General features: G+C 44.5%; 2 protein-coding genes across 7 annotated transcripts in view; one reads left to right on the plus strand and one right to left on the minus strand.

The window, feature by feature from the left end:
• The window catches only part of METTL9 (methyltransferase 9, His-X-His N1(pi)-histidine), a 39,574-nt gene that overhangs the window by 887 nt on the left and 22,276 nt on the right, over positions 1 to 16,411 (minus strand). For 2 of the 4 annotated variants that reach the window (XM_072982945.2, XM_072982946.2), the window contains exon 5: positions 2,410 to 2,472. The exons of the other annotated variants lie outside the window; for them this stretch is intronic. In XM_072982945.2, the coding sequence (XP_072839046.2) occupies positions 2,410 to 2,472 (63 nt within the window). The remainder of the gene's footprint in view (positions 1 to 2,409; positions 2,473 to 16,411) is intronic. 4 annotated transcript variants of the gene reach the window in all.
• IGSF6 (immunoglobulin superfamily member 6) lies at positions 2,494 to 14,566 on the plus strand. Of its 3 annotated transcripts, none has more exons than XM_078381221.1 (7): positions 2,494 to 3,393; positions 4,688 to 4,770; positions 8,197 to 8,547; positions 10,476 to 10,579; positions 12,118 to 12,171; positions 13,348 to 13,428; positions 14,410 to 14,566. In XM_078381221.1, the coding sequence occupies exons 1-7, from the start codon at positions 3,167 to 3,169 to the stop codon at positions 14,449 to 14,451; spliced, it is 942 nt and encodes a 313-aa protein (XP_078237347.1). In that variant the 5' UTR covers positions 2,494 to 3,166; the 3' UTR covers positions 14,452 to 14,566. The 3 variants fall into 3 exon arrangements, with proteins under 3 accessions (XP_078237347.1, XP_078237348.1, XP_020655195.3); XM_078381222.1 differs by having other exon boundaries at positions 8,197 to 8,520; XM_020799536.3 differs by lacking the exon at positions 2,494 to 3,393 and having other exon boundaries at positions 4,644 to 4,770.

The following is a 16,411-nucleotide window of genomic DNA, read 5'->3' on the forward strand; positions in this document are numbered from 1 at the left end:
AAGAACTACAAAGGCCACACCAAGCTTCACCTAAACCATCAGAGTTGCAGAGGCTGAAAGGGGACCAAAAGCCACCTTAGGGTGCAACTAGACGAGCATCTGTCTTGCAGTTTGGTCCGGGTTGCGGAAGGGCTGGTTTGTTCCTTTCTCTGGTGATCACATGACGTGGGTGCCATCGCGAGTAAGCCTTTCCCTGACTGGTGCCTACCTGCCCCTTTTTGGGTCCCAGTCAAGGGGCTATCGGTTTTTTTTTTGGTGTGGATAGGATCACTCAATTTCGGTTCAGTTTCAACAAGGGTGATCATTGGGACCGAACCAAAGCAGATGGCTTAAGTTGTCCAATTGCTGCTTAACAATCTTCAGAAATTGAAAAGGTCCTTCCCACTCCCCTGTGGAGGGGAAGGGAGAAGAAATTTTTCATTTCTCATCAGTTCTTGCCTAACAAGTGATGCTGTGAAAAAACAGCTCTCTCAATGCAACACTTACATACTGTATCAGTTAGCAACAATCAAAAAGAAATGGAAAGCTTTGTCTCCTTTCCCTTAGCTGGCATGTGGAGATGGCATAACATGTCTCGAATCTTAAACACAGCACTCCATGCTGCAACATTCAATTGTAGATTGCATGTCTATTGCAATAACAAATTTCAATTTTTGGAGTGCTGGGCCTTACGTAGCCAAAACAGCGCCAAGAGGAAGGCACCAGCAGCGATACTCTGAGGTTTTCAAAATATCTGCAATAAAATATTGGGGGGGGGGGGGGGAGGGATAAATAGCCAAGCATATTCAGTGACCACAAAATGCCAGCTAACAGCACAGGGCAGGAAAATACAGTATGGAGGCAGAAGAAAGGGAAAGGAACAGCCCATAAATAGATATGTCTGGCTGATCAGAACTCCACATGTTTTGATGCAGATCCCATTGATAGATTTCTAAGAAGACCGTTTACAGTTATACAGGCTGAATGTTCATGAAACAGCTGCACTATCTGACGCAACAGTGATTCAATAATTCTTCTCATTGGTCAAAATCCTATTACACAGTAGGCATGCACAAGAAGTTGCTATGTCTCACAGTCAAGGGGCAGGTCACATGCCAGTCACATCCCTGATCATCAAAGTGCCTTGCACTTTGTCAATTAACTTCTATTAGTTGTGGCAGAACTGCTATTCCTCTTGCACTCATATAATACATAACAGGATTCTGGCTAGTATCTTTATTAGCTTTTTATTTATACATCACCCTTCCAACTGGCAGAGCTGACTTTATGAATCTAATACAAATACTAACTCCCATCAATTGTAAAACAATGTCTACAAGGATCAAATTAAAAGGATCAAATATAGCAACAGTGAAATTCTCTTCGTTTGATGGAGACAATCTCCATTAAAATGCATTTCTATTATTCTAAGCTTGCAATTGGGTGTACACACTGAATGCAACAGATGTGGGTGGAATTTTTTCCTCCAAAATGTTGGCGGTGATAGAGCTTCAGGGAGCAGGAAGAATCCCTTCCAGGCTAGACCAGGACTCTTCTTAGACTGCCTTAAGACCAGGGTCATCTCCCTGGATATACAATAATTGTACTGATTATTTCACCTAACTGCTGTGCTCACACCCAATGGTCTTTTCAAGTCACCTGATACTTATCCTGAGGCTTTCTTAAGCTTGCATGTTCTATCAAAAAAAAAAGTAAAAATTATTTCATAGTTTTTCATCATCATATCATTTTTCTTCCTTTATTTGCAGACATGTCTTTCATTGCAGCTCTGGTGCTAATAAAAATGTCCATAAATTGATGAGAAGTTGCTTCTTTATTTCTGTTCCCCTACCAAGATGTTAAAAATAAACTGTATTGACACGGGTCCTTTGGCAATGCTATGCCTCCACTGTGGTTGATCTCTTTCCTTTTACAGAGAACCAGAAGGCCAGCTTGTTGAGATTTTCATGACATTTATCCTATTGCTCTCCCTCAAGGGGAGAACCCCATCATTCCCCCTTAATCCCTAAAGAGCACCTGAACCAGTTCACACCCATGCATGACGTTTTTGGCTGACATGTGAGCATGTAGAACCCTGTGACCTTGTTTAGAATACTGCAAATTAATTTTGGCAAACCTTGGGCTTGCTTTCTTCTGACACATAGCATGGGTCAGTATCCTATTGCATAGCTCGACCTGTACAAGGGAATGATGTCATCATCTTGGCAGACTACTACTGATTAAAGAACCTCCTGCCAATTTTACAAGTGACTTATGCACAATGAGACAAAATCATATGCATCCTGAAATTAAAAGAAGGAATTACAGTGGTGCCTCGCTGTACAACGAAAACGTTGTAAAGCGAAAATAAAAAACCCATTGAAACGCACTGAAAACTGTTCAATGTGTTCCAATGGGCTAAAAACTCACCGTCCAGCGAAGATCCTCCATACGGCGGCCATTTTCGGTGCCTGTATAGCGAGAAATCTGTCCCTAAGAATAGCAGGGAGTCATTTTCAGCACCCGGTGGCCATTTTGAAAACCTGACGATCAGCTGTTTTTGATCGCCGTAAAGCAAAAATCAGTTCCCGAAGCAGGGAACCGATCATCGCTAAGCGATCGCGAAAATGTTGTCGTGAAGCAGATTTGTCATAATGCGGTGTAATCGTTAAGCGGGGCATGACTGTATCTGATGCTGGTAGAAAAAGTGTGCAAGCATGAGGCTTGTTACAATTTGTATTTAAACCCTCCAAAACTTTCAGGAAAGTGTGAAGGCAAGAGGAGAAGGGGACGACAGAGGATGAGATGTTTGGACAGTGTCACCGAAGCTACCAACATGAATTTGACCAACTCCGGGAGGCAGTGGAAGACAGGAGGGCCTGGCGTGCTCTGGTCCATGGGATCATGAAGAGTCGGACATGACTTAACAACTAAACGACAACAAAAATAATAGTGGAGCAAAAGGAGCATGTATACTGAGTGATCTCTCTCTCAAAGTACATTAAGTATTCTTTAAACACTCTAGGCTAAGCTGCTTGGACATTAAGATTATATTTTTTTAGTATGGTATTTGTTTGATCCTTTTTAGTACTTGTATACCCGCTGTTGTTAAGCTTTAATATTGTCATGTAACGATGTAAGCCGCCTTGAGTCCTTCTAAGGAGAAAGGTGGAATTTAAACAAAGAAATGAACAAACAAATGCTTATGCTGCTCTTCACGTGTGGCGTCTACGAGGGAAGTGGCAAAGTTGTTTGGGTGGGGACACCACGAGATGGAACAGCTGCACTCCTGCGTAGGCTGCAGCCTAAAGGACAGGATGGGCTTGGTAGGGCTGGCAAGAAGGGAGTGAGAAGACCAGCCCTACCATCCAGCAGGGTGAGGCCTTCTCAAGGAACAGATTCTGAGTGCCAAGGGTGAGCAGCAAGTTGTCATTTGATTTGTTATTATTGCTGTATTTTTCTGCTGTCAAGACTGGGGAGAGGCATTTGTGGGAATTTTTGGCGTTACTATGCACACCCCGTGGGTGCGGGCAGGGGAAGGGCTCCAGTCGAAAGCGGAACTAAATGAGCGACAACACCCCACTGCCCATGCGCATCCTGGATAGAGCTCTGCGCATGGGCTTATTCAACTTATTCAAGTTCCAGCACTTGTGAAGCACCCAGTTGAAACTGTTTCGCCACTGTAGGGTGGCTGCGGAAACATGTCTCTCTGTGTTTGAGATGTACTAGTTTATTAAAAATATTTCAGTCACCACTCATTGGGCATATACGTATGCCTCTGGGGCAATGCAGACATGTAAAAACAAAAGGCATCCGTGAAAGCACAGATTTTACAGTAAAAACAAAGCAGTCATATAAAACAAGACACTTAAAATAATAAAGGCAAGCAATAAACACTAAGCAATAAACCTTAAATAATAAAGGCAAAGATAAATAAAAAAACCAAGAACCAGATACTTGGTGAATCTTCCTTGGGATGGAATTGCCAGTTCTAAACTGGGACAATTGCCAGTTCTAAACTGCAGCTACTAGGACAAGCTTCCAGCTGATCTGAGAAGTCACAGTGAGATGTGAGGGATGAAGTGGGTTCAGACCCGCTGAACCAAAGCCATTAAGAGCCATCTGACTTGGAAGCAGCCTGCCACCCCTGATTATGAAGGAATTTGGCACCGGGACACCAGATATGAGTCAGTGCGTGGCACAGCGGTTAGCATGCTGGACTGCTACTGGGAAGACCTACAGCTTCCATTCCCCACGCGCCCACTAAATGCGCCGGGTGACTCTCGTTGCTTGCTCACCAGCTTTCTGAGGTTATAGGGATGAGAGACGAAGGCAGGAACTCTGCACACCACCATGATCTCCTTGGAGGAAATATGAGGGGAGTTCTTTTTAGTTCAGTCAAACCCCCCCCCCAGCCCCGAGAGTACATCTTCCCTCTCTCACTAACACAATAAAGAATCTGCTGCTGTTCCAAGGCCACATGTTTTGCTAACCTCCAAAAATGCAGCAACAACATTTACTAAAGAAACCCATATGTTTCTGCAAGAAGAAGAGAATCATGTGCATGTACTTCCAGTAAATATGCTCTTAGGAAGTTCCTCTATTGGGTTATGCAAAAAAAAAAAAAAAAAAAAAGTACGGGTTTCCTACTTTGGTTTTAGATCAGAATCTCTTAGTTCTGCTTTCTTGAGCTGAAGCTGTTTTACAGGAAACTCACAGAAAAAATGGCAACCTTCAAGCAACACATACTATTCATGGCTCTGGAGTTTACGTGGGTATCATACTGTGCTGGTAAGGTGCCTAGTCTTTTTTAATCCTCTCAACTGTTGTCAGCTTTGAAAACAGAGCTGGCTCTACTGTTAGGCAGAGTGAGACAGCCATCCCAGGGAGCAAATTTTGGATGAGCAAAAGATTGATTGTTACTTATTTAATTGATGGTTACTGGGGGGTTTTCTGCTAGAAGAAACATGCTTAAGAAATTTTCTAACTCCTCTGTCACAAAAAGTTGGCTGACTTTGGGTTTAGGAGGAAAAGCTATTTGCTATTCCAACTCAGGCAGGAAAATGTCTTAGACTATTCTGGGCTCAACAAATACTGTGCAACAAGAGATGAATTCACATAGAAATACGGAGCATGAAAGAAACAAAAATTTCTGCTCGATGAAATATGGATTGTATACCCTGCTGAAATTACACAAATTAAAAGTAATGTTACTTATACAGTGGTGCCTCGCTTAACGAGTGCCCCGTATAACGAAAAAATCGCATAACGATGGCTTCGTTGCCATCGCTTTTGCGATCGCACAACGATCTTGCCTATGGGGAAAAATCGCTTTGCGATTTTTCCCCATAGGCACCATTTTCCCCCAGCTGAGCGGCGGGAGCTTTGAAGCCCCGCTGCTCAGCTGGGGGAAAATGTCGGCAGTGGGCTGTGGCCTCGGAAGGACCCCGAAGCCACCGTCCCCTGCCGACAATTCCCTTCCGAGCTCCGGGGACAGGCTGGGGGGTGGACCGGGGAGCTTGAAGCCTCTCCGCGCCGCCTACCCCCGCTGTTCCCGGACTTCTGGAAGTCCGGGAACAGCCTGGGTAAGCAGCGCGGAGAGGCTTCAAGCTTCCCGATCCACCCTCCAGCCTGTCCCCGCCGCTTAAAGCCTCCTTGCGCCGCCTACCCAGCCCGTTCTCGGACACCTAGGTGTCCGAGAACGGGCTGGGTAGGCGGCGGGGAAGGCTACCGGCATCGGGGACAGGCTGGGGGGTGCACCGGGGAGCTTGAAGCCTCTCCGCGCCGCCTACCCCCGCCGTTCCCGGACTTCTGGAAGTCCGGGAACGGCGGGGGTAAGCAGCGCGGGAAGGCTTCAAGCTTCCCGATCCACCCTCCAGCCTGTCCCCGCCGCTTAAAGCCTCCTTGCGCCGCCTATCCAGCCCGTTCTCGGACACCTAGGTGTCCGAGAACGGGCTGGGTAGGCGGCGGGGAAGGCTACCGGCATCGGGGACAGGCTGGGGGGTGCACCGGGGAGCTTGAAGCCTCTCCGCGCCGCCTACCCCCGCCGTTCCCGGACTTCTGGAAGTCCGGGAACGGCGGGGGTAAGCAGCGCGGGAAGGCTTCAAGCTTCCCGATCCACCCTCCAGCCTGTCCCCGCCGCTTAAAGCCTCCTTGCGCCGCCTATCCAGCCCGTTCTCGGACACCTAGGTGTCCGAGAACGGGCTGGGTAGGCGGCGGGGAAGGCTACCGGCATCGGGGACAGGCTGGGGGGTGCACCGGGGAGCTTGAAGCCTCTCCGCGCCGCCTACCCCCGCCGTTCCCGGACTTCTGGAAGTCCGGGAACGACCTGGGTAGGCGGCGCGGAGAGGCTTCAAGCTCCCCGGTGCACCCCCCAGCCTGTCCCCGATGCCGGTAGCCTTCCCCGCCGCCTACCCAGCCCGTCCTCGGACACCTAGGTGTCCGAGAACGGGCTGGGTAGGCGGCGCAAGGAGGCTTTAAGCGGCGGGGACAGGCTGGAGGGTGGATCGGGAAGCTTGAAGCCTTCCCGCGCTGCTTACCCCCGCCGTTCCCGGACTTCCAGAAGTCCGGGAACGGCGGGGGTAGGCGGCGCGGAGAGGCTTCAAGCTCCCCGGTGCACCCCCCAGCCTGTCCCCGATGCCGGTAGCCTTCCCCGCCGCCTACCCAGCCCGTTCTCGGACACCTAGGTGTCCGAGAACGGGCTGGGTAGGCGGCGCAAGGAGGCTTTAAGCGGCGGGGACAGGCTGGAGGGTGGATCGGGAAGCTTGAAGCCTCCCAGCGCTGCTTACCCAGGTCGTTCCCGGACTTCCAGAAGTCCGGGAACGACCTGGGTAGGCGGCACGGAGAGGCTTCAAGCTCCCCGATCCACCCCCCAGCCTGTCCCCGCCGCTTAAAGGGTAACCGCAGCGGCTACCCCAGCCATGGCCGGACTCTAGGGAGTCCAGCCATGGCTGAGGTAGCCACCATGGGTCAGATCCAAGCCGCGGGGGGAGGGAAAAAACCGGATAATCCGTTCCAGTTGGAACGGATTAACCGGTTTTCAATGCATTTCTATGGGAAATGGTGCTTCCCATAACGATGTTTTCACATAACGTTTTTTTTTCTGGAACCAATTAACATCGTTATGCGAGGCACCACTGTATATGCTTCTTTTCTTTTTCTTTTTATTCTGGTGTTATAGGCAACACTACTTTCTTAAGATTTAGTACCTTAAATGTAATGTTTGACTGATGTTTTTCAGTGAATTCTCGAACCAGCGTTCAATGCACTGAACTGTAGGTTTGACAGCTGTCAAACCTACAGCTGTCAAACCTATTCAATGCATTCCAATGGGGGGGGAATTCACCAAAAATTAACGAAGAGTCAGAACAAAGCCAAATTAATTCTGCAAAGGTTTTACACGGTGCACTAACAATTCCAAGCATTTTAACAGGTTTCAAACATTTTAAGACACTTTAAAAATAGTGAAAACGGACCAGTCAAAACCATTGAAATGCATTGAATAGGCTTCAATGCATTCCAACGGGGGGGGGGGATTCACCAAAAATTAACGAAGAGTCAGAACAAAGCCAAATTAAGTTTGCAAAGGTTTTACAAGGTGCACTAACGATTCCAAGCATTTAAAACATTTTTGAACATTTTAAGACACTTTAAAAATAGTGAACACGGACATCGTTAAGCGAAACAGGAGGACCTAAACTGTCATCGCTAAGCGAAGCAAGGTCCCAAACATCACTATGTGAAATTCGCCCATAGGAAACATCGTTAAACGGAGCTCAAGATCGCTCCATAAACCTCATCGCTAAGCGAATACATCGTTAAATGAGGCAATCGCTAAGCGAGGCACCACTGTATAACACTAAGAATCTTTCTGTGCCAAGCATGGTAGCTGGAGGACACCGGACGTATTGTCCAAAAAAGTAACATTTCTATGCATTGGCATCTTTTTAACATATTTTTGAACAGCTGAAGAATAATTTAAAGGTACAATGATATGCACAACTAACATGGAATGAATTCATTAAACTCACAGTCAATAATCAAACCTAGTGTGTTAATGTGCAAGCTGCTGATTGTGCCTAGAGTCTTATGGTTTGCTGGTACCATGCAATTAAGAAGTTAATGCAAGCTTCTATGTTAAAATTCAATTTACCTTTTTACCTTCTTGACAGTTTTTATTGTACATCGCATCAAAGTATGATTTTTCCATCTCAACAGGTCCTGACCAGTGCAAAGTGACAGCAAAGCAACTTCCATTCATGGAAGCTAACCCTCAGTCCAACTACATTAATCTATCGTGTGAATTCTCCATTCAAAGTTGCCCCACATCTGCTAGACATATTCTGTGGTTTCGGTATCTGGCACATACGCACGAAGAGCTATGCAAGTCTACATGCAAAAACAGTGTCAAATTCAAAGCACACCAACCATCTACACACCAGGCTGTGCTTCAGATCGACCAGCTCAGTGTGGAAGACAGTGCCATTTATTATTGTGGGATAGCAATTCGAGGCTCCAATTCAACCACCTCAAAGACAACTGGTACGGGAACCCTGCTTGTGGTTAGAGGTTGGTTTATTTTCAAAATATTTAGATTTTATTGATTTGCTTGTTTAAGACAGAAATCAAATATTGCTCCCTTATACAATCACATAACATTCTATAGGCTGCGTGCTTTTAACAGAGCAACGGAAGAAGGGGGAAGCCCAAACATTTTGCTTAAATACTTCCATTTCTTAGTCACTCTGATAAGTGTGTGTGTGAGAGTGTGTGTGTATTAGTGATTAACTACATCCCTCAAGTAGATCTGGGAAAAATATTGAGTTTTGTTCAGTTATAATTGTCTATTTGTATACTATACACACACACATCATAGGCACCGTAGGAAGGGCTATACCCCCATGGTACAGCACAAGCTCTGCATGAAGGAGGCGTCATCCTGGTCATCTCCAATGCAGTGGGTGACAGGAAACTGAGAAGCCCAAGACTCTGGAAGAACTGCTAACAGCTGGAACAGACCAGGTGTTGGGAGAACCTTTGTCCCTCCAGATGTTTGGGCTCACAACGCCAATCAATCCCACCCAGAATGGCCAATTGTCAGACACAGTGAGAGGTACAGTTTGAAACATTTAGAGGCCAAATGTCCCCTCCTGCTGTTCCTTTGGACTACAACTCCCAGAATTCTCCCAGCCAACTTGGATAATATTTTTTAAAGTTCTACAAAATACTAGGATGGCTGAATTAACAGTCCAACTCTGTATAACGGAGCTTTGCATGCTCAAATCAATGAGAAATATAGAAGATTTGTTAACAAAATCTCCCATTCAGTGACTGATTTGGATGTAACAGCCACGGCACAATAAGCCTTGGAAAGCTGGGAGTAATGAGCTTGTGCCTTCCCTCCCTTCACTGTAATAGATCTGTTATTTTGGTCTTAATCAAAATAAATCACAGTCTCCCAAGAACAGCATGAAAAGCCATGATTCAATATTGGGTGATTAATTAACAGTAAATGTGACATGGCAGCGGTCATCCATATGTTAATCACACTTCATCTTGACTACTGCTATGTGCTGCATGTGGGGCTACGCTTGAAGGAGGTCTGGAATCTTCATTCGGTGCAATATGCAGAAACTAAGCTATCAAACGGTGCATGGTATCAAGATCATATCATTTTGATACTGAAAGATCTGTGCTGGGTGTCAGCTGCTTACCAAGATCCAATTAAAGGTGTAGGTTTTCACCATCAAAGTCCTAAAAGGCCTATCAAAGAAATCACCTTCTTATGAACTATCCAGATGCTGAAATCCTCTTGAGAATGCCACTATCTGCAGATAATGGCATGTTAAGAGAAGTATTTTTTGGGGGGGTTCCCAGATGTTAGAATACACTATGCTCCAAACTGCAAACAGTTCCCACTGCTTTTAGGAATGGTGTGAAGATTCATCTTTTAACTGACTTATGATAGCATTTGAGTTATTTTAATGATTTTAACTATTTGTACATTTACTGATTTTAATTGTTATTACGGTCTTACTCGATTTGGTTTTAAGATTCTCTGCTATATTGCTGCAGTTTTTATTATGTATTATGATTCTAAGCTGCCTTGAGCATTATCTAGTAGTGGAAAAACTGGGCACAGATGTAGCAACCAGTAACTAACTAAATAAATAAATGATAAATACCAAGATTTTAAGCCACTTTGATCCCAGTTTAAGATCTTAAAGAGACAGCAAATCAACAATTTACCATTTTGGAAGTAACAAAACACAATAGATTAAGCAGGACTTAAGTAACGAAACTCATTCACAAATGAAGGAGGTAAGGAAAAGAATTTGTGAAATTAATTGTATTTCTATATTAATGAAATATGTAAACAAAGTCCAGACTCTTCATGTTGGGATGGGGACAATAAAATCCCTCATTTATACTACAATAATGTAAAGTGAAAGAAAAAATGATGTGTTATCTTTTTGCTTTGTTTGTTGTTAATGAAGAGACTAAGAGACAACACACGGCTAAAACTGCCATGACGGGCGTTTCAGTGCTGCTGTCCTTATATCTCATGGCCATTTTGGTGATTTCAAAGTTTGCCTCCGAGGTATGTTCAAAATCTCTCTCTCTCTCTTTCTGCTACTACATATGTTGCCATCAGGTTTAAGATGCTTTAACCAAGGGAAAGTAAAGAGCAGGCTGAGGTTGCAAACATGCCCACAAGTTACATTGTCCATTCGTTAATTGTCCATTTATTGTGTCAGATGTCTGTGTAGCACACCCACACAATTATTTACAGAGAGGAAAACTCAGGGAGTACTGGAGGATCAGTCTGAGCCAAACTAATCTACAATTAGACATCCTTTTAAACCCAGTGCTGAAATCCTAAAAATAGACCCATGCCAATTTGTGTTTTAGAACTACAACCTTCATCATTCCCCAGGTACTATTGACCATGCTGCCTAGTGATTCTGGGAGTTGTAGTCCCAAAACACAAATCTGCACACTTCTACTAAGAAAACTGGCTGAGAGGACGATAGATCCACATTCTCATTTGGAGAAATGTCCTGTGTTCTGCTTAAAAGGGTCTGCCAACTGCAGCTGGCCCAAACTGCTGGCTTTTGACATTTTTGATTTCACCTGGCAATTTTCTGCTTCTTGCAGTGTCACGTCTATGTTTCGTGCTGCTTATTTGATGCGTGATGTATATATTCCTCCTTTAAACAACAGTGGGGTTAGGGGTGTTGGATTTCATATACAGTAGATCAAAATCCATGTATAACTTTTCTGCCCACAAAAACATAACTACAAAGCATAAACAGTTGATTTACACACACACACAGAGGCAGCTAAAGCAAAGCAAAGGACATAAAAAGCCTCTATCAGAGGCAGAAAACAGAGACACAATCGTCCCCCCCCCAATGGAGCAGTACACTGCTGTGACCTTCCCTGACCTGCATCATCCTCCTGGCATGCCCCAGCATCTTCCCTGTCTACCATGTGGTGCTGGAGATGGGGCCAGCCATGCCATCACTATTGGACCGGGGCCCGTTGCACTACCAACAAGAGGGACCTCAATCAGTCAGAGATCTACCTTTCTCAGGCCATTTCCTGGAGACAAACAGCAGCATAGCATTTATTGAATAATTATTTATTTATTGGGGAAAAAAATCTGAGAATAACCAAAACCATACTGCTCAAACCTGTGCAATTCAAGGGAGAAGTGTACTTCAACTGTGCTTTGTATTTGATTCCTTTATGTAATATTCTGTTGGGACAGCTTGTATTTAAATATTCTTAATACATAAATAATCTAGCACCATGTTGTTTATAAAGGGTAGGCAAAATGTAAAATGAGATGTACTGATAAATCAGCAAGGAATTCTGGACTTTGATGTTTAAAATATTGGTCTCGCCTCCCACAGGATCTCTAGCTTTTCTAAATTTTCCCTCCTTGATCAGGGCAAAAATACCTTTCATAACTCACATCTTCAGACTGGGGGTTTCTTTCATTACCGTTCTGGCCCAGAAGTGATGGAAAACAGATATGAGAAGTTATTACCATGTCCCCCAATGTTTGCAAGATTAGCTACCTTATTTACTAAAATGGATGCTCAGATTATCAATCATCTTTGTTTTCTACAGCCCAAAGTCAATAACACAGAAACAGGAGATCTGAAAGAGAAGCACAACGATTGTGTAAGTGTTTGTTGTCTGAGAGACTAATAGCAAACTCCTCCTCTGGGTCTGGACCCAACTTTTTGGAACCGTGGATAGGTTGGGAGGGCAGGGTCCATGCACGGGGGGGCAGGGCCCCCCCACGCTCAAGAGTGGGTGTGGCACGTTCGTGGATGGGCATAGTGTGCTCGCGTAGGTGAGCAGGGCATGGTCACGGATGGGCGTGGTGTGCTTGCGTGCATGCATGGATGGGTGGGTGTGGTGCGCTTGCAGATGAGTGGTGAGTGCATGCACGCAAATATGCCATGCCCACCCGCACGTACGCATCAATGCCAGATCCACCATGCATGTGTGCGGGAGGGGGGGGCGGGAGATCTGTCTCCACAGCCCAGCCCTGCGAAGCCCACAGACCGTCACGGGGCCGCAGACCAGGGGTTGGGGATCCCTGCCTTAAGGTACTCAGAATGACATGTGCAGATACACTTGTAGCAGCAACCTCAGATATTTGAAGCTGTTCAGGCAAATTGTAGAGGGAAAGGGGGAAAACATACAAAAGCAGTCTAATAAAGGCACGATCTTTGGAAGATCTCCATAAAAAAAAGATATGAAGCTTTAAATCCCGAGCCTAAAAATTCATTACACATGAAATTGATATCTGTGGCATGTCACACATTTGGTACAATGAGCTCAGAATAGTTTGGGGCTAGGGAAGAGGCAACTCCAGGTGTGTGTGTGTGTGTGTGTGTGTGTGTGTGTGTGTGTGTGTATGTGCAAGTGCGTTTGTGTGTACCCCAAAGTACTGCATCCATAGTGGCTTCCTATTCAAGCTCTGCACAAAACTTGGTGTGTGTATGCTTTTTTGGGGGAGGCACAACTCCAGCCAACATGACTACTGGCCAGGAAGCCACTTCTAATTTAGTAAGAAAAACCTGCTCTGCAGATATTCAGGAGTGCATGCGCAGCAGTGTCTGGTGTTCAAAGGGGAATCACTAATGTCTGGAGAGTCCATTTTTGGTGGGGAGCCTGAGGAGGGGCACACGGGTTGCCAAGAGTGGCTCACAGGCCGCCTGGCTCTCACCAACCCGCCCTGCAAAAAGGCAGCAGCTGTCACCTTACTTGGCACTTCTTATGTTCCCATAGCCTCCGTTTACACCCCAGATCGCTGCACAAGCATTCAAGCTCTCTTTTAATTCTCAGGCTAAAGGAAGTAGGGAAGCCATCGGTCGAGCAATTGCGAAAGAAATCCGCAAAAAGAAGCACAACAGAGGTCGATGGCCTGTAAGTAGTTTACATGGGCAATTGTAGCATGTTAGCAAGCATGGAAATGAATGAACAGGGATTGTTCCAGTCTATTTGTTCCTGAGATGGGTGGGTGGGTTTGCTATTTACTGTACCTCAGCTGACTGAAGCTTGTTTAGTTGTGTTGCGCACTGTTCCACAATGTGGAGTGACTTCATTGAGATTAGGTGGGCTTCCAGGGTTGGGTATCTGAATCATCAACTGATCTGCTAACGCAATCATTTTCCTAGTTATTTTCCTGATTTTTAAGGTCATCATTTAAAAATAATAGCTTCTAATGCACTTCACTGTTTTCACACTTTTACTTACTGGTTTTATTATATTAATTTTTATAATATAAATCACCTTGAGATTTTTAAAATGAAAAGTGGTACAATGCTGTAAGTAAGCAAATAAATAAATAAATAAATAAATAAATAAGGCTGTCATGAGACTGCATGATGTCATGTCCTCCTACTGACGTGTTATTACCACTGTTCTAAGTTTAGCAGTGAAAACTAATGAGATGCTTATTCTGCAACTTGGTACCCATCACAGTTGGGGTCATCACAGTTACGAAAGTTGCATAATTCTTTTCTCACTGTATGAATAAGAAGGCATAATGAAAAGCAATAAAGAGAAGGCGGACTTTAGAAAAAACGGGTCTTGCATGTAAATATTCAAAGGAATGTTTTTTAGACAACTGTTTGACCTTGCATATGGGTGCAGGTGTGGTTACAAAGATGCCATCAATGAGTAGGTTCTAGAAAAACTGTAAGGAAGGCTGAAAATTCAGTAATTTTCCTCCAACTGTATATTGATAATGCTACATGTCGTGTTCATAAAATAACATCAGTCAGACAAACATGATGTTCTGTCCCATTTGATATGGCCTACTAGAACTATTCTACCTCAAGAGAATTTTGGACATAGTTTGCCTACTCCCAAACTGTTAAAGATGCTATTTCTTTTTTTCTGCAGAGCCGTTTGACTAACATCTTCAAAAGAGGTGAACCATCATAGTTACTGCTCCAGAGTTTTAGCAAGACTGAAGCTGTGGTTCAGACCCTGATTATTGGGGGGAGGGGGGAATCTGCATAAAATGCCAGAAACATCTCTGAGAAATGTTCACACCAGTTTTCCAGTGGCTCTAAGGCAGTCTCTTTTTTGCTTGTCATTTATTTTTATCCTTTCTTTATATTGCTTTTGCCCCACTAATCTTTTCGTTTACTTTCTGCTCACAGTTAGAACAACCTGTACTGTACCTCTTTAAAGGACAGGGTGCCTCACACTGACACAAACAACATACAGTGGGGTCTTGACTTGAGAACTTAATCCGTATTGGAAGGCAGTTCTCAAGTCAAAATGTTCTCAGGTCAAATCTGCATTTCCCATAGGAATGCATTGAGAACCATTTGATCCGTATCTGCCCTTTTCCGGCCATAGAAACTAATGGGAAGCTGCTATTCTGCCTTCGACCACTAGAGGGGGATATTTTGTTTCTTTTTTTCTTAGGTCAAGAAAGGTTCAGGGAAGGCAGGGAAAAGACAGTCCAGGCAGGACAGTACCAGGCAGTCTGAAGACTGTCTCCCAATCCACTCTCTAAACGCTGGGAGGAGTGAGGAAGCAGACAGGCACCCTTTTCACTGGCCAACAGTTAACTGAAAGTTCAAATTTTGCACTTTCCCTGCCTCCCACGTGGGTTTTTTCAGTTCTTAACTCAAATCTAAGTATGCAAGTCAAGTCAATATTTTCCTATGAGAGCGGTTCGTAAGTCAAAATGTTCTTAACTCAAGCCGTTCTTAAGTCAAGACCCCACTGTATCTAACACTCTGATCTTCTTATAGTAAGCACTGGTGTTTGGACAACAAGGAAATTGTAAAATACACAACTATAATTTGTATTTAATTCTGGTCACTTATCATGGCTAGAAGCTGCACTATGTGTTCTTGTGTGGTTGCTAAAAAGGATCCTGGAATTACAGAGACAAAGGAATGCAGGAGAGAGGGAAAAAGAGCAAAATATTAGAAATCCCAAAGAGTTATACAGGCAAAACCCCCAAAGAAACTGGGCTGTACAACTGGAATGTTAAGACACAGAAAGTGGAAAAAAATGTTTGCAATCAAGCCTGTTTGTAGATGTGTCTCTACAGATACAACTGTGAATGCTCAACAGTGGTGTTCCAACAGAGCATCAAAACATCCTCTGTAACCACAGCATTGTTTAGAACTTAAACGGGTTGTTAATTCTTAATTCAGCAGAAGTTGGAAGTAATTTGATGGCATATAACGAAAGCAGTCATTAGATGAATTGTTTAAGCCTATGTCTACAACTACAGTACAGCAGTCTTCTAACAAATAATTTCACTGGAATAACAACCATAGAGATAGAGTAAATCTTGCACAACAAGGAGGTCTAGATCTACAGCATCACTGCAGAAAGCCTTGCCCAGGCAGCTCTGGCACCAGTAAATGGCATCCTTGGGCACCTGCCAGGAAGTTGGCATCCTAATGGGACCACCTTGGAAATCCTTGGATCTGGTCCCGGAACTGACATTTTAATTGGCCACAGTTAATCTGGAACAATGCTATGTTGAGGGTAATGGGAGTAACTTAGACAGTAACTTTCAGGGCCACCTACCTGGCTTGCTGCCACATAAGCTACAAAAGTGGTTCTAAGCCCTTTGTCCCACAAATCCCTTTGTCTGAGAACCTGAGTCCCACCATGATGCAAAAGGTCACTTTTGCCAAGAGCATCAATACATTTGCAAGCATTCTGTTGTTATGGTTGCTTATGGTAAATGGTAAATTGATGAGCAGGGTGGATAGGAGATTAGTCTCTCATGATACTGGTGGTATGCCAGAAAGCCACCAATGGATGATGTGCAGTAGAAGGGGGTCAGTAAGAGATGGCACACCACACCTGTGGGAAGATATGGAGATCAGATCTACTCCTGGTCCAATTTCAGAACAAGGACTCAAAG

Source organism: Pogona vitticeps, chromosome 13 (assembly GCF_051106095.1).
Source record: "Pogona vitticeps strain Pit_001003342236 chromosome 13, PviZW2.1, whole genome shotgun sequence".
Taxonomy (NCBI): domain Eukaryota; kingdom Metazoa; phylum Chordata; class Lepidosauria; order Squamata; family Agamidae; genus Pogona; species Pogona vitticeps.

Bases quoted from the DNA above. Each gene is read 5' to 3' on its own strand.
- IGSF6 (XM_078381221.1), top strand. From the start codon at position 3,167: ATGAACAAACAAATGCTTATGCTGCTCTTCACGTGTGGCGTCTACGAG. The intron at 3,394-4,687 runs GTGAGCAGCAAG...GCTGTTTTACAG, and splicing joins ACAGATTCTGAGTGCCAAGG to GAAACTCACAGAAAAAATGG. The intron at 4,771-8,196 runs GTAAGGTGCCTA...CCATCTCAACAG, and splicing joins GTGGGTATCATACTGTGCTG to GTCCTGACCAGTGCAAAGTG.